The following is a 21,990-nucleotide window of genomic DNA, read 5'->3' on the forward strand; positions in this document are numbered from 1 at the left end:
CAGTTGTTATCCTTACAATGTGATAGCACACTCCTCCTTCCCACCTCGGATTTCCCGTGTCCATTAAACCAACTCCTATCCCATTCTACCTTCTCAACTTGCCTCTGGACACAAACTGCCCATTTAGTCTCGTGTATCTACTTGGGCTAAGAAGCACACTCTTCATGAGTATCATTTTATGTCTTATAGTCCAATCTAATTTTTGTCTGAAGAGTTGGCCTCGGGAATGGGTTTAGTTCTGGGTTAACAGAGAGTCTGGGGGCCATGCTTTCTGGGGTTCCTCTAATCTCAAACCATTAAGTCTGGTTTTTTTACTAGAATTTGAGTTCTTCACCCCATTTTCTCCTGTTCCGTCAGGGACTCTCTGTTCTGTTCCCTGTCAGGGCAGTCATTGGTGGTAGCCAGGCACCATCTGCTTCTTCCAGTCTGAGGCTGATGGGGTCTCTGGTTTATGTGGCCCTTTCTGTGTCCTGGGCTAATACCTTCCTTGTGTCTTTGATGTTCTTCATTCTCCTCTACTCCAGGTGGGCTGGGACCAATTGATGCATCTTAGATGGCCGCTCGCTAGCTTTTAAAACCCCAGACGCCACTCACCAAAATAGGATGCAGAACATTTTCTTAATAAACTTTGTTATGCCAATTGACCTAGATGTCCCCTGAAACCATGGTCCCCAGACCCCAGCCCCTGCTACTCTGTCCCTCAAAGTGTTTGGTTGTGTTCAGGAAACTTCTTAGCTTTTGGTTTAGTCCAGTGATGCTGACTTCCCCGATATTGTGTGTTGTCCTTCCCTTCACCCAAGATAATTCTTGTCTACTATCTAGTTAGTGAATAACTCTCACCCTCCTTTCAGACCCTTGTAACCATCAAAGAATGTATTCTTCAGTGTTTCAGCCTTTTCTTGAGTTCTTACAATAGTGGTCTTATACAATATTTGTCCTTCTGTGACTAATTTCACTCAGCATAATGCCTTCCAGATTCAGCCATGTTATGTTTCATGGATTTATTGTTGTTCTCTATCGTTTTGTAGTTATTCTACTGTGTGAATATATCATAATTGTTCATCCGTTAATGGGCACCTAGGTTGTTTCCATCTTTTTGCCATTGAGAACATTGCTGCAATGAAAACAGGTGTGTATATATCTATTCGTGTGATGGCTCTTATTTCTCTAGGATATAGTCCAAGGAGTGGGATTACTGGATCATATGGTACTTCTATAAAACCATAGAATTACTTTTGATATTAAGTTCTATTAGGTCTTTTAAAAGAGAAGTTAAGTTTGATTTCTTAAATTTACACACAACTTTGGGGGAAGCAGAAACAAGGTATTACTTATTTCTACATCTTGATTTATACAAATTATATATTTTAATTGAAAATTGAAAAAACTGTTTTCCGTTCATCATTGAAAATCCAAAACAAAAAGTTTCATTCACAATACCTTCACTGATTTACTATTTTTTAACCATATTTATAAATACATCTATAAATTGATATTAAGATAAGCATGTACATTTAGCTATTTGTATTCATTTTAGCTTAATATGTATAAAATAATTGTTGTAATACCAAAATAAAATTTGGAATTATATTTAGTAAACAAGTCCCTACTATAAATGGACTGATGGTGCAAAATCCAACAAACATACCTTTGTGTGGTCCACTAATTGTAAGCAAAATCCCAAACATTATTAGCTGTTATCAAAATTACAATACCACCTAGATCTAATAAAACAGAACAATCTGTTTGAACAGGGAGAGAACTTTCATAGAGTGCTCTCTCTCATATAAATTCTTAATGGACTATAAGGGTTTTTAAGTGGTTTTAGATTTGAATTCAATTGCTTGAATACATTACAGGTTTCAAAGGAGAATTTGAGCCAGATGATACACAATGACCCACCAACAGTGTGCAATCTCACCCTATCCTCATGCAAATAAGATTTTAAAATGTTAAACTTCTTTCTAAGAACCACAGGAATTGACTGTTGTTAGGTGCCATCGAGTTGGTTCGGACTCACAGCGAGTCTATGTGCAATGGAACGAAACACTGCCCGGTCCTGCACTATCCTCACAACTATTGTTATGCTTGAACCCATTGTTGCAGCCACTGTGTCAATTCATCTCCTTGAGGGTCTTCCTCTTTCTCGATGCCCTTGTACTTTACCAAGCATGATGTCCTTCTCCAGGGACTGATCCGTCCTGACAACATGTCCAAAGTATGTAAGATGTAGTCTCGCCATCCTTGCTTCTAAGAAACATTCTGGTTGTGCTTCTTCCAAGACAGATTTGTTCATTCTTTTGGCAGTCCATAGTACAGTCAATATTCTTCGCCAACACCACAATCAAAGGCATCAATTCTTCTTCGGTCTTTCTTATTCATTGTCCAGCTTTAGTATGCATATGATGCCACTGAAAATACCATGGCTTGGGTCAGGCACACCTTGGTCCTCAAGGTGACATCTTTGCTTTTTAACACTTAAAAAGAGGTCTTTCGCAGCAGATTTGCCCAATGAAATGCTTCTTTTCATTTCTTGACTGCTGCTTCCATGGGTGTTGATTGTGGATCCAAGTAAAATGAAATCCTTGACTTCAATCTTTTCTCTGTTTATCATGATGTTGGTTTCTGGTCCCGTTGTGGGGATTTTTGTTTTCTTTATGTTGAGGTGTAATCCATACTGAAGGCTGTGGTCTTTGATCTTCATCAGTAACTACTTCAAGTCCTCTTCTCTTTCAGCAAGCAAGGTTGCGTCATCTGCATAACGCAGGTTGTTAATGAGTCTTCCTCCAATCCTGATGCCCTGTTCTTCATATAGTCCAGGTTCTCAGATTATTTGCTCAGCATACAGATAGAACAGGTATGGTGAAAGGCTACAACCCTGATGCACACCTTTCCTGACTTTAAACTACGCAGTATCCTCTTGTTCTGTTCTAACAACTGTCTCTTGATCTACATACAGGTTCCTCCTAAGGACAATTAAATGTTCTGGAATTCCCATTCTTCGCAATGTTATCCATAATTTGTTATGATCCACAAAGTCTAATGCCTCTGCATAGTCAATAAAACACAGGTAAACATTTTTCTGGTATTCTCTGCTTTCAGCCAGGATCCATCTGACATCAGCAGCAATAGCCCTGGTTCCATGTCCTCTTCGAATCCGGCCTCAATTTCTGTCACTTCCCTGTCCATATACTGCTACAGCCGCTTCTGAATGATCTTCAGCAAAAGTTTTACTTGCATGTGATATTAATGATATTGTTTGATAATTTCCACATTCGGTTGGATCACCCTTCTTGGGAATGGGCATAAATACAGATCTCTTCCAGTCAGTTATCCAGGTAGCTGTCTTCTAAATTTCTTGACATAGCCCAGTGAGTACTTCCAGTGCTGCATCCACTTGTTGAAACATCTCAGTTTATATTCCATCAGCTCCTGGAGCCTTGTTTTTCAATGACACCTTCAGTGCAACTTGGACTTGTTCCTTCAGTACCACTGATTCCTGATCATATGCTACCTCCTGAAATGGTTGAACATCCACCAATTCTCTTTGGTATAATGACTCTGTGTATTCTTTCCATCTTCTTTTTGATGCTTTCCTCACATGTCTGTCAGTTTGTCGTACTGTGGGGGCTTGCGTTTTACTGTGATGCTGGAAGCTATGCCACTGGTATTCAGATACCAGCAGAGTCACCCATGACAGATAGGTTTCAGCTGAGCTTCCAGACTAAGACAGACTAGGAAGAAGGACCTGGCAGTCTATTTCTGAAAAGAATTAGCCAATGAAAACCTTATGAATAATGGGAACTGAGTAGCCACATTTATATTAATGAAGTGTATGCACTGTAAACATGAAAATGATTTTATATTGCAATGTTGCCTGTAACAAACTGAAGTGGTTAATATTTTCATTAAATACTATTATGGATTGAATTGTGTCCCTCAAAAATGTGTGTCAACTTAGCCAGGCCATGACTCCCAGTATTGTGTGATTGTCTACCATTTTGTCATCTGATGTGATTTTCCTACGTGTTATAAATCTTACCTCTATGACGTTAATGAGGCAAGATTAGAGGCAGTTATGTTAATGAGGCAGGACTCAATCTACAAGATTAGGTGGTATCTTAAACCGATTTATTTTGAGATATAAAAGAGAGAAGCAAGCAGAGAAACAGGGAACCTCATACCGCCAAAAAGGTAGTGCCAGGAGAAAAGGGTAACTTTTGGACCCAGGGTCCCTGCGTAGAGAAGCTACTAGAACAAGGGAAGTTTGATGACAAGCACCTTCCTCCAGAACCAACAGAGAGAGAAAGTCTTTCCCTGAGGCTGGCACCCTGAATTCGGACTACTAGCCTTCTAAATTGTGAGAGAATAAATTTGTGTTTGTTAAGGCCATCCACTTGTGGTATTTCTGTTATAGCAGCACTAGATAACTAAGTAAAATACCACAGGACTGTGCCCGCACAGGTGAGAGAAAATAGGATCAACCAGAAAGGAATATGATCTTGTAAAACAAAAAAATGCAAAAGTGCAGCTGTACTTGAGTGCAAGCGTTTGTATCACCCAAGTTATCTACGCACACAGATTAAGAGCATGCAGTGTTCACCGCACACACCTACTCACTTCAGCAGTCAGGGAGCTAATTTTTCCAGAAATAGAAACACTGCAATATGTGTGGATGTCCTTGGTCTAAATGCCAACGCACCTTACTAACTCTTAGGGTCTTACAATCACACTACCAGCTTTTCACAAAGTAAGGCATTCTGCCCATACTGCACCTTCCTACTTTCAACATTAATAATTTACTAACAATCTAGAGTGGTTTTATGTTGCTCTGAGCACATATAAGAATTACACATGTAATAATGGTAGAATAATATTGAAAAAGATAGCAATAATGGTTGCACAACACAAAGAATGTAGCCAATGACAATGTTACATGTAGACATTGTCGGGGAAAAGAATTACATTTGACAATATAATCTTAAACCACATAAAATATATAAGCCTATACCATATTTTTACACTAATAACTCATGCTTTCTATGTTTATTTGCCAACTGCACACTATCCCCTTGAGGTATTTTCATAAACACTGCTGTGCCAATTTTTTTTACATGCTGCTGTGGAAAAAAATTAGCATAACGTGCTCACGAAAATGCCTCACAGGGAGAGGGCATGGATGGCAAACAAACGTAGTAGGTGGGCATTTTCTGAGTAAAAATACAGTACTATTTTATTTATCTACTAAGCAAAATAAGTTATCTTCCACACTCAGTATGGAATTACAATTAGTATACATGGGCAAAAATGTATCTGCATCATTTAAAGCTGAGTTTGTTTGCTTTTTTTAATCTTAGAAAATAGGTTGATATTTTATTCATATAACTGACTTGGCAATTTCCTTTAAAAATAATTATACAAAAAGGGGCAAATGGCTCATTCTAATTATCAAGCTATCAATCTCTGTGATTCCATGAATAACAAATATTATTAGCCTCCATTAACTTTGTGGAAACTTAGTTACACACTAGCACAGTATCTTAAAAAAAAAAACAGTTGCCATCAAGCTGATGCCAACTCCTGGCAACCCATCGTGCACCAGGGTTGAACTGTGCTTCACAAGGGTTTCTGATGGATAATTTTTCAAATGTAGGTCGAAAGGCCTTTCTTCCAAGGGACCTCTGGCACATTATTATACTGAATTGATTCGCACTACCCTAACAAAAAAATCATGATTAGTACTGTGGGTTTCCACTTTCCCTATATATTAATTTTATTTTAGGATCACTAATGTGCTAAAATTACACCTTGCACTGCTATATTTGGGGATCTTCCTAACTCTGCAAACATTACTCATAAGCAATTAATTATAACCAGTTCCCTCCAGCAAGGAAAAGAAAATGTTTTTAACGCAAACTTGTGGCACCAAAACTATAAAAAACAATAGGAATGACGAGAGGTAAAACTTCAAACATCAGTCTTGGTACTCTCTTCCCCTCATGTTTCAAGGATGCTACCCCCTCAGTCTTCTCCACTCAGCACTATGAAAAGAAAGTAGAGTGGTCTCAGATCTGGGTTCTAGCTGAGACGGAACTCTGCCACTCACCAGTTCAAGTCCCAGGTCTGGCTCTGTGTGAAATACGGCTCAGGTGGGCTCATGGCCAGGATCTCTCCCACCTCAGGATTCTAAGGCTCCATTTAATAAATAACAGTGTCCAAAGCACCATTCCCTTCTTTATAATATGTCATAACAAGTTAACATTTAAATGGCAGGAACTTCAGGCATTTGAAAGAGGAAAACATTCCTGCATACAATTTCAAAGAGCAGCAAAGGAAGCAGCAGACCTCTACCCCAGGCACACAGCAAGGACACTCCTTGTCACCTCTGGACAGTAGGCCTCATTTTACCTAAAGTATGAGGACAGAGCACTCAGGGAGGAAAAGCAGAGTGGCCGATCCCCACTCCTTTCTCCCTCCCCTGCTTCTCCTTCATCATCTCGCTGGCCTTCTCCCTGCCATGGACTGTGCCAGCACCCCCAGGGGAGGTGCTACTCTAGTGGGGTGGCCAGGAAGGCCTCATCGAGAGGCAGTCATGTGAGTAAAGGTGCAGAGTAGTTAAGGGTAGACCCAAAAACCAAACCCGCTGCCCTCGAGTCGATTCCAACTCATAGTGACCCTATAGAACAGAGTAGAACTGCCACATAGGGTTTCCAAGGAGTGGCTGTTGGATTTGAACTGCTGATCTTTTGGTTAGCAGCTGGAGCTCTTAACCACTGCACCACCAGGGCTCCAGTTAAGGGTAGAGAAAGGTGTATATCTGGGAAAAGAGTGCTACAGGCAACTGCATATGCAAAGATCCACAGGCAGGAGTGTGTCCTAAGGTGTGTGCTTGCTGTACAAGGGAGAAAGCAAGGCCGGGAAAGAAGGTCTTCAAGCCCAAGGTCACACAGCTGGGATGGGCCGGGCCAAGTCTGAACCAGGGAAAACCCCAAGGCCACACGCAGAGATTCTGGATCAAGTTCCATGGTTGCTCATGAAAACATTCCTTCCTCTCTGCCCCCTGGGCCTGGTGTACATTCCTCTCCAGTAACAGTGTATCACAGCTCTTTGCAGCCATGGCTTCCTTCTGTCTCCCCACCACACCCACAGGGCACAGGGCTGAGTGAGAAGCCACAGGCAGGGCAGGTATACAGACACAGTGTTCACATAACCAGACATAGTGGGCTATAGCACAGTCTTACAGCCTTCTCCTCAGCTCATGATCTTTTCTTTAATAATTATTAAATTATTTCTTAGAGCACTTTTATGTTCCCTGACTCATCCTCTTTTTTCCACTCTACTCACCTCCCCCATCACTGGTCTGTTAGTTAGTTTGTTGTACTGTGGTGGCTTGCATGTTGCTGTGATGCTGGAAGCCAGGCCATCAGTATTTCAAATACCAGCAGGATCACCCATGGTGGACACGTTTCAGCAGAGCTTCCAGACTAAAACACACTAGGAAGAAAGACCTGTTGATCTACTTCCAAAAATTAGCCAATGACAACCCTATGGATTACAACAAAATATTGTCAAATATAGTGCTGGAAGAGGAGTCCCCTCAAAATATACAGTGGCTACAACAATTGACTCGATCATACCAGTGATCATGAAGATGACATAGGACTGGGCAATGCTTCAATCTGTTGTATCTAACCTCCCTTGTCGTACTCCCCACAATCTAAAATAAATAAATAAATGAAGGAGTAAGAACACAGAAGAACACGACCTCTCTGCTGTTTTGCTCTGGGGTTTTAATAGGCCACCCCCTACCCTTGCTATAACTACACAGTAAAGGGCCACATTTGTGTAATTCTGTTTTTTTCCAAAGTTGGGTTAGTCAGGCATTGACCAGATGTTCAACCTTAGGCACCCACCCTTCACCACCACAGAATAATTCTCCAAAAGCATTTAATCACTCACCCTCTCCCCCCTCAATTAGAGCAGCCCCAAGATGGTTAGGTTTCTGGAGATGAATATAGGGGTTAGCTCTCGCGCTATAAATTTCAACCCCCAGGAATAGCCAGGAAAAAGCACTGAAGGTTCTTTAACTCAAGGAACTAAATTGCTCAGGCCCTTTGCCAGGGCAACTTGTTTAATTCCCAGGCATGTTTTTATTCTGAACTCCTTTCCCTGGACTGGCTTTTCTGTCTCATCTCTCCCCAATTCTAGCTTGGTGCCTAGCTACTATACTAGCTACTTGGCTCACAAGCAGCTGCATCTTGACTAGTTTCTTGAGCTTAAAATCTCATTATAAGAACTGTTTGGACTTGGACCCTTTGTCTTCCGTGTGCAGGATCTGCTAACTGGTCCCCCACCACAAATGTAAGAGGAAATCCCAGCCCACACACTGGTCATGCCTCAGTTTACCTCCCAGCCACTTAGCCAACTATTGCACAGCCCTAGCTAGTATGAAACAAAATTAAACAAATACTTTAAAGAGCATTTAAAAGAAAGTAATAAGTATAATTAAATGGTTAGAACATGAGTGGCAAGTATGGAGTTATTCAATTTGAATAAGACAATGTTAAAGAATGACTTACTAATGGTCTTCAAAACCCCAAAGGGATTTGAAAAGCCTTCTCAAAACTGAAACGAGAAGAGTAAGTGACTTTCTGTCTCCTAAAGACATAGGGAAAAAACAACCTTAAGAAAAAACTTAGATACGTAGGGAAAAAAGTACTAAGTGAGAGTTATTTTCCATTACACTACTGGAAACCGTCTTTGTCATGGATGATCTTTAAACTCTATTGCAGAATATAGAGCTCCTGTCCAAGACTGGCCAGCAGACAGATGACTTCATTTGTAAAAATGAGAATTCATATTAAATTATCTCTAAAGTTCCTTCCAGCTCTAACATTCCATGATTGCATAATTTTCATTTCTCTGCAAAAAAATCAAGGCAATTCCAACATGACGCTGTGAGATGAAAGGGAGTAGTACTGGACTAGATTCAGTGTACAAAGATCTTTCCAACACTTTGACTCCCTGAATGATGTAAGATTATCAATGCTACAAGAAATGGTGGAAAAATTCAAAAGACAGTAATGAATGTTAAACAGATAAGAAATTTAAGATAGAAATTACTGAAAAACTATTATTTACAAAACCCTACACAGGGGGAAAAAAAAAAAAGCAGGTTCCTAAACATTTTCTCCACCAAAATGGGTAGGACTACATATTGGATAATTTGTTTCTACTTGGATTATGTCATCAGGCTGGTTTAACTGCTGTTAATAACTAGTACATCTCAGTCATCTCTCACTTTCTCCCACATAAGAGCCAATCAGCCTTTCAATGACCTACTTCATGAGTCATAATTTTTTCTGTTCATGATTCAGAAAAGTGTCTTCAGACAGCATTTCCCAGACTTCTGCGGGTTTATTCCAAGGACCAATTTCATCTTCATTGGTTTCCTACAGGAAACCAGACCAACTTCCTATTATTTTATTTTCCTTACTTTCAGCATACCAAAGCCCACATCAAATTAACTGGAAGTGAGAGTGATAGAAGACTTTACTCTGCACAAAGAGAAGCCAACACAAACAATGCCCGATGACAGTCTGGAAGTCACGGCGTAAAATTCAATACATAATGTGCTAATATTAGAACCATCTTTCAAAAGAGCATCAAAGTAAATCATAATAAGGAGATACTGATTTAAATTAGCCTTACTGCAAGCATTACACTGTCAGAAAGAACTTCTATTCCATTAAAAAAAAAAAATCTGTTGTCTACGAAAACAAAGCTGATTAATACAGAGAAAGTAACTGTAAGGAACAAAATATGTCTTTTCCATCCTAATCCTCTGACAGCCTGCTAGGACAGAGGCAGCTCAGTGAAACCCAAAGCCCCGAGCCCTGGAGTGATCAGGGGACAGAGTGGTATACCCCAGCAAGCAGGCAGAAGAGCAGTCTGTTGTCATCCCAACCCCTCCCACTCGACCCTTCCCATTACCAAAAATCAGTCTGTTCTTAGTTCATAAGGAATGGTAAGGAACTTGAAAGCACACTATTTCTCTAAAGCACCAGGAGTTCCTGAGAATCATTTATTCTCCCAGACTATAGACCGCTCAGAATATGAAGATCTCTGGTATAAACATACAGTGATTCACTTTATATTCTTTCCATTCTCATCATTCCTGACTGTGGGTGTCATTTCAGGCTTTAAAGGCTCATATGGTCATTAACTGGCAAGTACCAGAACTATTCTGTATCAAATTCAAAAGCTGATAGATTAAAGGAAGAAACTCCACGAAGAATGCATTGACGGAGGCATATTACATATGGATAAGCCAGGAAACCTGAAACATGACAGCCTGGGTCCTCAAAGTGTGGTCCCCAGACCAGCATCAGCATCACCTGAACACATCCCAGAGATACAAGTTCTAAGGCTCCACCCTAGACCTGAGGAGTCAGAAATTCAGGGGGTGGGGGGCGGCAACCTGCAGGTGGTGCTGGCGTAAGAGTTATCTATCATATTCTCTCTCTTCCTTCCACCAGGAAATTTCTAGAAAATAATTCACTCGATTTACATTTCCCACTAACCACTAAACTTCTCATACCCCTGCACACTGGCTAACTCCTTCTATCACATCACTAAAATGCTCCTTTTAAAAGTCACAAATGACCTCTAATCGAACTACCAAAGCCTCTTCCTGGTCCACATCCCTCTCGACCGATTTGAAGTATCCAGCACTGTTGACACTCCTCCTGCTTGAAATGGCCCAATGTCTTGACGTGACACAAATCCAACCTCCTGCCTCTCCACTTCTGGCTCTTCTCTCATGAGTGATTACCTGTCCTCCCCCTACCCTCTAAATACAGGTGTGTCATTCTCTGTCACCTCGGCATCAGATACACCCAGGGCTAGACTTGCATCTCTCTACCCCAGATATCTCTCAAGTGTCTGTGACAGTGCACTCTAAAACTGAGGTGCTTGAATCAATTATAAAAGATCAAAAGGGCACCATTTGCCCAAAAGCAAAGATGAGAAGGCAGGAAAGGGTAGAAAATCAGTACAAAAGGAAACGGGGAACTCAGGGTGGAAACGGGGAGAGTCCTGACACATTGTGGGGAATGAAGCCAAGGCCATGAAACACTTTATGTTCAAACTATAGAATGGGAATCTAATTTGCTCTATAAGCTTTCGCCTAGTGCACAATTAAAAAAAAAAAACAAAACTGAGGTGCTTGACATAACTAAAATGGCTGACAACACAGGTCTGAATCAGACTCCATTTTGTCTGAGGCCCCTGCTTCTGGTTTTTACAGTACATGACCCAGGACCACACTTGTTCTGCAACATGCTAAGGTGGCCCACCCAAAATGGTCCAGGAAACAGAAGGAACCAGCTCTGGAATGCAGGAAACTGTAGCTAAGGCTAGTACCCTGGCCAGTAGAAATTCTTGATAAACGAGTCTTACGAGAACATGCTCAATGTCAACCAATCAAATGTAGCCCCATACCCTTCCCAACTATGTACAAAATTCTGCAAAACTGAGTATAAAAGATGTACACTTATGCTCCCTCTTTGGAATGCCATTTTGAACTTTCATTTTCATGCTTCCAGTTTGCAAATCTTTGAACCTAAATAACACTCTTCTTTAATTTTTCAGAAATTCTGTTTCATTTTTAACAATTAGTTGGTGTCAGAAGCAAGACTGAAGCTACCAGCCTACGGCCTTGAAGCCCTCATAGATGCAGGTGAAGGATCCCACTGAGCCCTTCTAGGCTCTGCACCTCCACGAGGAACCGTGGAAGCTATTTGGTGAGTCCTCTTAGATCTTGAGCTCCTTCTCGTTTCTTTGCAGCTCAGCTCTGTTTTATTCAGATTTTGGTTTTTGTCTGCAGACGTTTGTCTCTGTCTTTTTGCATGGTCATGGGTTCCACCTAATCTTAACCTACAGATTTCTCTAGCAGATCTCCTGCTACATGTCGAAGACTTACAGGCTTTGGGCATTTGTATTTAGAACTCTGGCATGCCCTGGCCAAAGACAGTTTGTCTGACCAGTTTCACTTTTGGGTTCGTTTGAACTGGGTAGTTTTTAACAGTTATTTGCTTTTATTTCTAAGTTCCACTAACAATCCTGATTGGCCAAGTATAGAAATAGAACCCACCTCACTTCTTACTTCAGATTCACTCACTCGTGTGAGCAGAGGACATGGCAACAAACGCTGGAATTAAGCAGAATCCTGGAACCCTGGGGATGGGGTCTCAGGTTTACTGTTGTACAATACAGAAAGGAAAACTAAAGACAAGTAGATGGGCCACCAGAGAATATGGACAAAGGGAAAGAAAACCAATATTAGCTGCATCATATTGAGGAGAAAAGAGGTTAAAAAGAGCTTTTCTTTTCAGTGGCTTTTATTGCTCACAATAAAAAGTAAATTCAGCTAATTTCAGCAGATTATTGGGACTGAAAAAAATGTTATTCTGTCAGGCAGTAATATAACTACTACTAAAAATTAATATTTAAAATAGATGTTTTACTGAGGTACATCTTCTAACATTTTAACAAAACACTCATAATGTGATTTGAAATGGCAGAAAGCACATCCATGAGGGGGTCACAACTGCAGGATCAACCTGAAATAAATGAATACTGCTATTTTAATGTCAGCAGTAAGATGTAATTATATTGTTCAATAACAGACAATATATTTTCTAAAAACTTTATTAGAATTTCTGTCAGGATGCACTAATATCCAAACTAATACTGATAAGGAAACTTGGGGACTGATACCAGTGGCTGTATTATTGCATTAAGAAGCAACAGACAACAGCAAAACATGAACACCCCAGGAAAGCAACCAACATACTGCAATCGTGAGAGTGGCTTACTTTGACGTGGCTCTGGGCACCCAGGTTGTAGATTTCAGTGGGCTTCACTTCATTGATGATCTTCACAAGGCAGGTACTGTCTGTAAGGTCACCATAGTGCAGCTTCATGTCTTAGGATACAAAAATACACCGTGAGATAGAATAAAACAACAAAAGCTCAACTCGTAAAGCATCAAAATTGAAATGCATATGTTGAAAGTTTGAAAACCAGGGTCAAAACTGAAATGTTATATTTGATGACTCTGGAGCAGCAGAGTATAACTGTCATCTTTAAAGAACCTAAGCAGCAGTAGAAAGACATTTACACATTTGGCCTATGTCTGTAAAGGATTTATAGTGGTGAACTCAGATAACTTTTCATAACATTGTAACATTATTATGCTGGATATTATATAATTAATATATCACATGGTTCTCTGGTGGATGTAAAATGTGTTTATGAGAGTGAGCTTAAGAAGTCAGACAAGGACAATCTTGTAACAATGTGCATACTCTCCAAAGAAATCTGTAACACAGTGATAATACTGAAGATAGTTCTGTATTTGCTCAGATACTTCTATCTAGTGATTTTTAAGTGCTTTATAAACATCAAGACTTAAAAGTCTTCCATGAAATGCCTGTTACAGTGGCATAATTCATTAAAGGACAGCTAGTTTACACTGACTCCTAAATCTAAGCAGAAATTTACACTGACTTCATTAGTATAAGAATATGACACATACAGATGGATGACTGGCCACCTTTATCTTTGCATTATTTTTACATAATATTGATTTACAGCTAGATCCAGTAGCAGTACTATTCTGCACTTTGCACAAAAACAATAATAATTTTCAAGGAGGATGCAGTTACTAATTTAAATACTAAGGTGCAAAGCCTTTTCTGTGCACAACTAGACCATTTTCCTGATGGTATCTCCACTTGTACAAGTAACCTAAATCTTCAAATATTCAGAGGCCCTGAGGTGAACACAAAATCACTCATGATGTATAAGACAGTTATACCGTGCTTGCTAGATGAAAACCAGAAGAATGCTGCAGAAAAAACTTGGAGTTAGAAATACTGTGCTCTAGCCCCAGCCCTGAATTTTCTAGGTGAATGACCTTTCTGCCTCCGTTTCCTCATCTGTAAAGCAGTCTCCCTAACAACCCCAGGCGTTGCTGTGAAGATCAAAGATCAAATGCGAAAACACTGTGACTGTGCTAAGCAAACTGTATAGCTTGCTGTATTGTTGTTAGGTGTTGTTGAGTCGATTTTTGACTTATAGGGACCCCATGTGACAGAGTAGAATTGCCCCATAGGGTATTCTAGGCTGCAATCTTTGTGGAAGCAGATCACCAGGTCTTTCTTCTATGGCGTCATCGAGTGGGATCAAACCACCAACCTTTCAGTTAACAGCCAAGCGATTAACCATTGCGCCACAGGGCTCCTTAAACTGTACAGCTACATAAAGGCGATTTTATTAACAAAAATAGAAAATACTGACAATGGTCTGTAAAGCAATTTAAATGTAGTTTTGACTGTTTTTTTTTTTAAACTTGTCTCCACAAATTATTTTAAAAATTAATTAAATGTACAAATGTGACTGAATTAGACTGAATGAAAAAAGCTGAGGAATGCTCTATCAGTATGAAACTGATCTTCCTGGAGGGAACAAGGACACCTGGAGAAGGGTGATCAGAGGCGTTTCTTCTCTTGGTCTCTCTGAGTGGAATCACCTCGCCAACATCCTAGTACTAGCCCTAACCAAAATGACACCAGGGCCTAGGAGCAGCAAGCAATGAAGGGCTTTCAAAGCCTGCATACTGTCAAAGCAGATAATTCATGGGTAAATAAGAGTGACTAGATAGGCTCTAAAAAAAATGACTTCTAAAAATACCTTAACATAAGGTAGGAAGTTTTAGAAAAGGATTTGAGAAAAAGAAAATGACTTACTTCCTTCAGTATGAGCCTGGGGATTCTTATACAGATGTTCAATTCGACCTGTATTGAATGAACTGGATCGCCGGACAATTCCATGGACCTGAGGGTTCATGGTGCGCAAAGAGAAAAGTACACTGTAAGTGTGTGATGAGGATTAGCATGCAACTCAGGAGCTCTTTTGCTAATGTTTAGCCTTATGAAAAAAATATAAATATATCTTTTATTTATTAAGGGAAACATTTATTTTCAAATTATTAGACATTGTACTACTGCTTAATTTCCAATCTCCCCAGTCACTGCCATCTACCACAGAACCCTCCATCTTTCTCCCGAGTGTTTTTACTGGCAACAGTAACAAAAGCAATTAGAAAATTACGTGATTTCAGAATGAATGCTGAGTTGTAGATACTCGGATCTCTCCTTTTCCAATCACACACTCTTACAGTCCTACTGCTGACAAAAATATCTCCTCAGTTTGAAACTGAAGACAGACCACATGAGGCTGTATCGGTAAAAGCAAACGCGCTGCCGGTTTCACACATAGCATGAGGATGTGAGGCCCTGATGCCAACACAACTTTTCCAGTGCCCACAGTGCTATGGCCTCTCAAACCTATTCTAGATATTTCTGCATCTGCAGTTGCTATTATGCAGCATGTGGAAAAGCCAGAAAGTTAAATAGCATAGGTTAGGGACAAGATTCACGTACTACTGGATTTAAGGCATTAAGAAAATTCAAATGAAGAGGATTTTTTTTTTTAATTTTTATCTTTGACTTAACCATGATAAGTATGAGAGAAAAAGTAGTTAAAACAAGAAGGCATACCTGTCAGATATTAAAGAAAAGACTGTTTGTGTCTGATACATAAAAGAAATTGTTCAAGACCCAATCCCACTTCCTCCTTGTGTCAGGACTGCCAAGGTTAATACCAGCTGTGTCACCAGATGTCCAAGTGCCCGTTCCACTGATGGCAGTTTTAATCCTTGACTTATTTTAAAACGTTCCTTCTAAGGTTGGACAGATTCATTTGTAGCTGAATACACTTCTATATTTTAACTCAATCATTTTCCATTTATTTCAAACCAAAATTAATTCTCGGCATGACTCAAATATTCCAAATGCAAGGGGGAAACTATAAGCACATAAGACCTTCTTTTTTTGTTGTTTGTTTATTTGTAATTTATTTTATATATTCTTTTTCTGTTTTTTATTTTTTTTTTTAATTGTACTTCAGGTGAAGGCTTACTGAACAAATAGTTTCTCATGAAACAGTGGTACACATATTGTTTTATGACATTGGTTAACAACCCAAGACCTTCTTTTTAAATAGAAAGAAATGTCATCATCATTTTATATGGCAAACATGAGAAACTGATTTATGCAAAGGATACAACATACTCACATTTAAACCATAATTACTAATTCTATTGGTTAAGTTGCCTTAGCCAACGAGAAAAGCACTCATTGATACTGTTATCCAAAAGAACTAATCTCAAGAAAATTTGGTAAATATGAAAATATTTTAAGCAGGGAACATCAGAAATTTGGTTGACATTTTGGAAGTCAAACATTATAATCTAGGAAACATTAAATTGAGCTCAGCTATAGATATTTATTTCTTAATTTAGAACTGGAGAAAATAACACTTATATTAACCTTAGAATTTATTCTCCTTTATGGTCTTCAATTTTTCAAGTTGCTACTTAATTGTCAGGTTAAGCTGCCCTACAAACTTAATAATTTTTTTTATAAAAAGCAAGTTCACGTACATATTTATATATAACAAAATTGGCGTTTACCACCAAAATTATTTCTGAAATACCAATTTCTCGGATATAAGTAGAGGAATTTCCACATTCTAAAAACAGAGAATTTAACTTTGACAACAAAAATAGTAATAATAATAATTTGCTCTATGCTATCTTCTCTTGATTGCTGGATTCTCGATATTCTCAAGTATTCCAATAGCCCAAACCATAGAGAAATGAGTATACATATACACTGCACATAAACATGAAAGGCTGTGATAAAATCATTACATGAGCTTGATGAAAATTAGACTACACAAACTTATAGCAAATATAACATAGGGTTTCACTATCATATTGATAACCAAAAGCATTAAGAACTAGTGTTTTGTTTTGTTTTTTTAATTCCAAAAAAAGAAAATATGTTTTAATTTCCCCTCACTCCCAATTTTTGGTATGTGTATACAAGGGAACAAAAAACCTGGGAAATGCTTAATCGACGGCAGCAAGTATTATTCTAAGAACTAATGAAAGCCAGATCTGTCTGACTAAAACAGGTAAAATACAAACTTTAAGATAAGCCAAAATGTGTGCAAACTGGATAATCTAGTTAAGAATTTGAGACTAGCAGCTTTCTCATTACAGACGGGATGTATGTAGGGTTGTTCGTATAAGGATTTTGGGAGGAAAAGAGACATTAGGAAACCAAAGCAAAAAGATAAATGACTGAATTTGACTTTATATAAACTTAATCAAAATCTGTATTAAATTACAGCACTTCAAAAATAAAATAGAATTCTGAAAAACCGAGGTATTAATACATGGAAGTGTGTGTTTTGACAAACAAATTTCACGTTCCATTAACGAGAGGACGAAAGGGGAAGTTCTGTCTAGTGTCAGAACCAAGTTGTTCAACTTCAAAAGCTAGAGTCAGACTAGGCAATATAACAGGGAAATGTTTTATTATTTATTTATTCCAATCAACACAATGGAAAATTATTCCCTCTAGATGTCAATTCTGCAGTGTCTAAATTTCTGTTGGAGGCAAGAGTGTCTCTCAAGATTTCAAAAAGAAAAAAAAATTGATTATTCAGGTAGTATCAACAGCTAACATTTCCATGACAGTGCTCACATGCCAGATGCCGATCTTTATATATATTAAACCATCCAATCTGCACTACAACATTCCTATTATCGTTCCCATTCTACAGACAAGACACTGGCCTAAGATTACACAGTCAGGAAGTGGCAATGCTGAAGGTAAACTGGCTCAAACCTCCTGACACTAAGTATAATTTCAAAACCAAAACTTTAAAAAGATTTTCCTTTTTAAATTAAAGCACCAGGGCATCTGGGATATCCAACGACCTGGAAAAAAATGTCACCCAAAGCCTTCAAGAAGTCTCCCAGATCAGGAAACGACGCATTGGAACTCCACTTTCTAACAAGTCATTTCCAATAGATAGCAATCTGACAATCCTTATATCCCATTTCTTTTCCATTTCCCTAGGTTCCACCAAAGGTGGTGGTTATCGCCAATTAGCCATTTCAGGAAGTAGAATATGAACAAGAACCAATGGTACTGAAGGAAGAAGCCCAAGCTGCAGTGAAGGTAATGGCGAAAAACAAGGCTTCAGGAATTGACAATGTTTCAACAAACCGATGCAGCACTGGAGGTGCTCATTTGTCTATGCCAAGAAATTTGGAAAACAGCTACCTGGGCAACTGACTGGAAGAGATCCATACTTATGCCCATTCCAAAGAAACGTGATCCAACAGAATGCAGAAATTATCGAACAATATGATTAATATCATATGCAAGTAAAATTTTGCTGAAGATCATTCAAAAACAGTTGCAGTAATAAGCCAACAGGGAACTGACAGAAATTCAAGACGGATTCAGAGAAGGACATGGAAAAAGAGATATTATTGCTGATGTTACATGGATCTTGGTTGAAAGTAAAGAATACCAGAAAGATGTTTACCTGTGTTTTATGACTATGCAAAGGCATTTGACTGTGTGGATCATAATAAATTATGGATTTCACTGTGAAGAATGGAATTCCAGAACACTTAATTGTGCTCATGCGGAACCTCTACGTAGACCAGGAGGTAGCTATTAGAATAGAACAAGGGGATACTGCATGGTTTAAAATCAGGAAAGGTGTGCGTCAGGGTCATATCCTTTCACCATACTTTTTCAATCGGTATCCTGAGCAAATATTCCGAGAAGCTGGACTATATGAAGAACATGGCAGCAGGGTTGGAGGAAGACTCAATAACTTGTGATATGCAGATGACACAACCTTGCTTGCTGAAAGTGAAGAGGACTTGAAGCACTTACTGATGAAAATCAAAGACTACAGCCTTCAATATGGATTACACCTCAACATAAAGAAGACAAAACTCCGTAACTGAACCAATAAGCAACATCATGATAAATGGAGAAAATACTGAAGTTGTCAAGGATTTCATTTTACTTGGATCCACAATCAACATCCATAGAAGCAGCAGTCAAGAAATCAAACGTCATATTGCATTGGGCAAATCTGCTGCAAAAGATCTCTTTAAAAGTGTTTAAAAGCAAAGATGTCACTTTGAGAATTAAAGTGTACCTTACCCAAGCCATGGTATTTTCAATCGCCTCATATACATGCAAAAGCTGGACAATGAATAAGGAAGACTGAAGAATTGATGCCTTTTGATTATGGTGTTAGGGAAGAATATTGAATATACCATGAACTGCCAAAAGAACGAACAAATCTGTCTTGGAAGAAGTACAGCCAGAATGCTCCTTAGAAGTGAGGATGGCGAGATTTCATCTCATGTACTTTGAACATGTCATCAGGAAGGACAGTCCCTGGAGAAGGATATCATGCTTGGTCAAGTAGAGGGTTAGCAAACGAGAAGACCCTCAATAAGACAAACTGACACAGTGGCTGCAACAATGGGCTCAAACATAGCAACAATTGTGAAGATCGTGCAGGACTGGGCAGTGTTTCATTCTGTTGTAGGTAGGGTTGCTGAGAGTCGGAACCAACTTGATGGCACCTAACAACAACAACAGTATCCTTTCCTGGAAGGAAAGCTCACAATTTACCTATTCTTTACTTCAAATTCTGATATGCTGTGGTATGCTTGTTACCAAGTTGTTTAATACAGGTTATATAAAACCAAAAAACCAAAGTCATTGCCATCAAGTTGATTACAACACATAGTGACTCTAGGACAGAGTAGAACTGCCCCATAAGGTTTCCAAGGCTGTATATCGTTACAGAAGCAGACTGCCACATCTTTCTCCTGCTGAGCGACTAGTAAGTTCAAACCACCAACCTCTCGGTTAGCAGCCAAGTGCTTAACCATTGTGCAACCAAGGCTCCTTATAGGGGATATATATGTGTATACACACAGACACACAGACACACAGACACACAGACACACAGACACACACACACACACACACACACACATACATCCACTCCTCACTTATCGACACAGATTCCCAAGACCAGGTCGTTATGCAGAAAAATGGCATTGTGCGAAAATGGAGGATGAGCACAGCAGATCACAAAATGGGAGATGACTACATCATTACCTATCTGCCAAATTACATTATCACATAACTGCAAAACCACTGAGAATCATGGCCCAGCCTAGTTGATACCTAACCTTAACCATCACAGTCAGTGTTACTTTCACCTTGCACTTTGGCATTTGTTACTGCCAGAGGTATGTTGTTAATGCACAAAATAGCCAGATAGCAGATTTTTTATTATTGTCATAAATGCAAAATGTCAGAAATGAGAGAGCTGGTAAGTGAGGAGTAGGTGTACATACACATACACACATACATATCTCACTGGTTCTGTCTCTCTGGAGAATCCTAAGAAATCAAGTGTCTTCTTTCTTTTCTAGGAAGAACAGCTCTGTCTCCCCATCAAGCCTGCCCGTAGCACTTTTAGCTCCTCTTCACAGCATTTACTTGTTCCTGCCTTACACTTTGCTACCCAAAAGTATGTTGTTTGCAGTCATTTCTGAGCTGGTTATATTCTTTATACAAAGACTAGATTCAAGAATAATAATATGATTGCCCAGAGAAGCCAGGTCCCCAAAATTAAGATGTCTTAAGACACCTTGATCATCTTCATCTATGATTATATCAGTCAACTGATCTTGTTGGAGTCTTCTGTTGCAGTGATTCTCAATCTGTCCAACCATGATAGTAGCATCAGAAACAATGGGGAACTTGCTAGAAAGGCCATCTCTGGTCCCACTCAGAGCTACAAATCAGCAACCCTGTCTTCACCCAGACTTTGGGTAACTCTGATGTACACCAAAGTCTGAGAACTACCGAGTTAGAAGTCTCCGCTCATCTGAACCTGACCCCTCTCAGTCCACTGCAAGCAATACAGTAGCCCTGTCCTTTTGCTCAGGGTCTAAGCAACCACGACATTCTAGGAACTTTCCAAGGCAGCCACTCTGTAGAATCACTCTCATTTACTTTGATCTAAGCACAAACAGATAATATCTGTGCCACCTGATCCCTTTTAATAGCTTATTCTTCGACTACATCAACCTCTTAAAAGGAAGGACAGTGGCCTATTAAAGTTGAATACAATATGGATAAACACCTATCACCCCCACCAACTCTACAGAGCTCACATTTCCTCTGTACCATAAGGAGGAATCATTGTTGCTATGCTTTGGAGAGTCACACCTTCAACCTGTATCATCTATAATGTCTGCTTTTATCCATTTATGAATCTCAGTCTTAAACTTATTTCTCCAGACAATGTCTCAATGATTTGCTCTTCCCATTACCTGAGAGTCACCAAGTAGGCCTTCTTTTTCCTCTGTATCAAAATCAAATCTGCTCTCATAATGTCAAATGCCAATGGAATGAAAACATTTGCAGCTCATGAAGCAGTCCCATGTTCTCATTACATCTATTTCTCAATCCTTTATCTATTGAAGAATATTCCTACCTGTCTCCTGAAGTGTAGTATTTCCTTAATGAAACACCTGAATGAAGCTTCACCAGTCTGTCCACGTTCTTCCCAGCCTTTTCAAGGAATATCAACAACACTCTAGTGCTCCTGGTCCTTCCAGAACAAGAAGGATTAATGTCTACCACACCCAGACTAGTACCAGGCCCAATCTATGTGACAACACATTCTCACAGAGAAACCCTCCCCCCATGCTGCCTCAGCTGTGCCTTCTTCCCCTCAATACTGGACACACACATGACCGCCTTCCTCATCTCTTACCTCAGCCCATCACTCACACCTTGGAAATCGATGTCAAAACCCAGGAGTGCAAGCATCACTTCAACAGACCACTTCTCATTTCAGTTAGCTCCTACTCCTAGTTCACCCTATTCACAGCCATGTCACGAACTCCTCTCTAGACAAACTATACTCAGCCAGTCCCAAACATCTAAA

At 39.4% G+C, this 21,990-nt stretch overlaps 1 protein-coding gene across 1 annotated transcript in view; it reads right to left on the minus strand.

Annotated features, from left to right (window-relative positions):
- GMDS (GDP-mannose 4,6-dehydratase) overlaps positions 1-21,990 on the minus strand; it is a 787,322-nt gene that overhangs the window by 617,382 nt on the left and 147,950 nt on the right. The window contains exons 3-4 of the mRNA XM_004387909.2: positions 14,814-14,901; positions 12,879-12,988 (exon numbers count right to left, since the gene is read on the minus strand). Of these exons, the coding sequence (XP_004387966.1) occupies positions 12,879-12,988; positions 14,814-14,901 (198 nt within the window). The remainder of the gene's footprint in view (positions 1-12,878; positions 12,989-14,813; positions 14,902-21,990) is intronic.

This window comes from Trichechus manatus, unplaced genomic scaffold (assembly GCF_000243295.1).
Source record: "Trichechus manatus latirostris isolate Lorelei unplaced genomic scaffold, TriManLat1.0 scaffold00198, whole genome shotgun sequence".
NCBI classification, from domain to species: domain Eukaryota; kingdom Metazoa; phylum Chordata; class Mammalia; order Sirenia; family Trichechidae; genus Trichechus; species Trichechus manatus.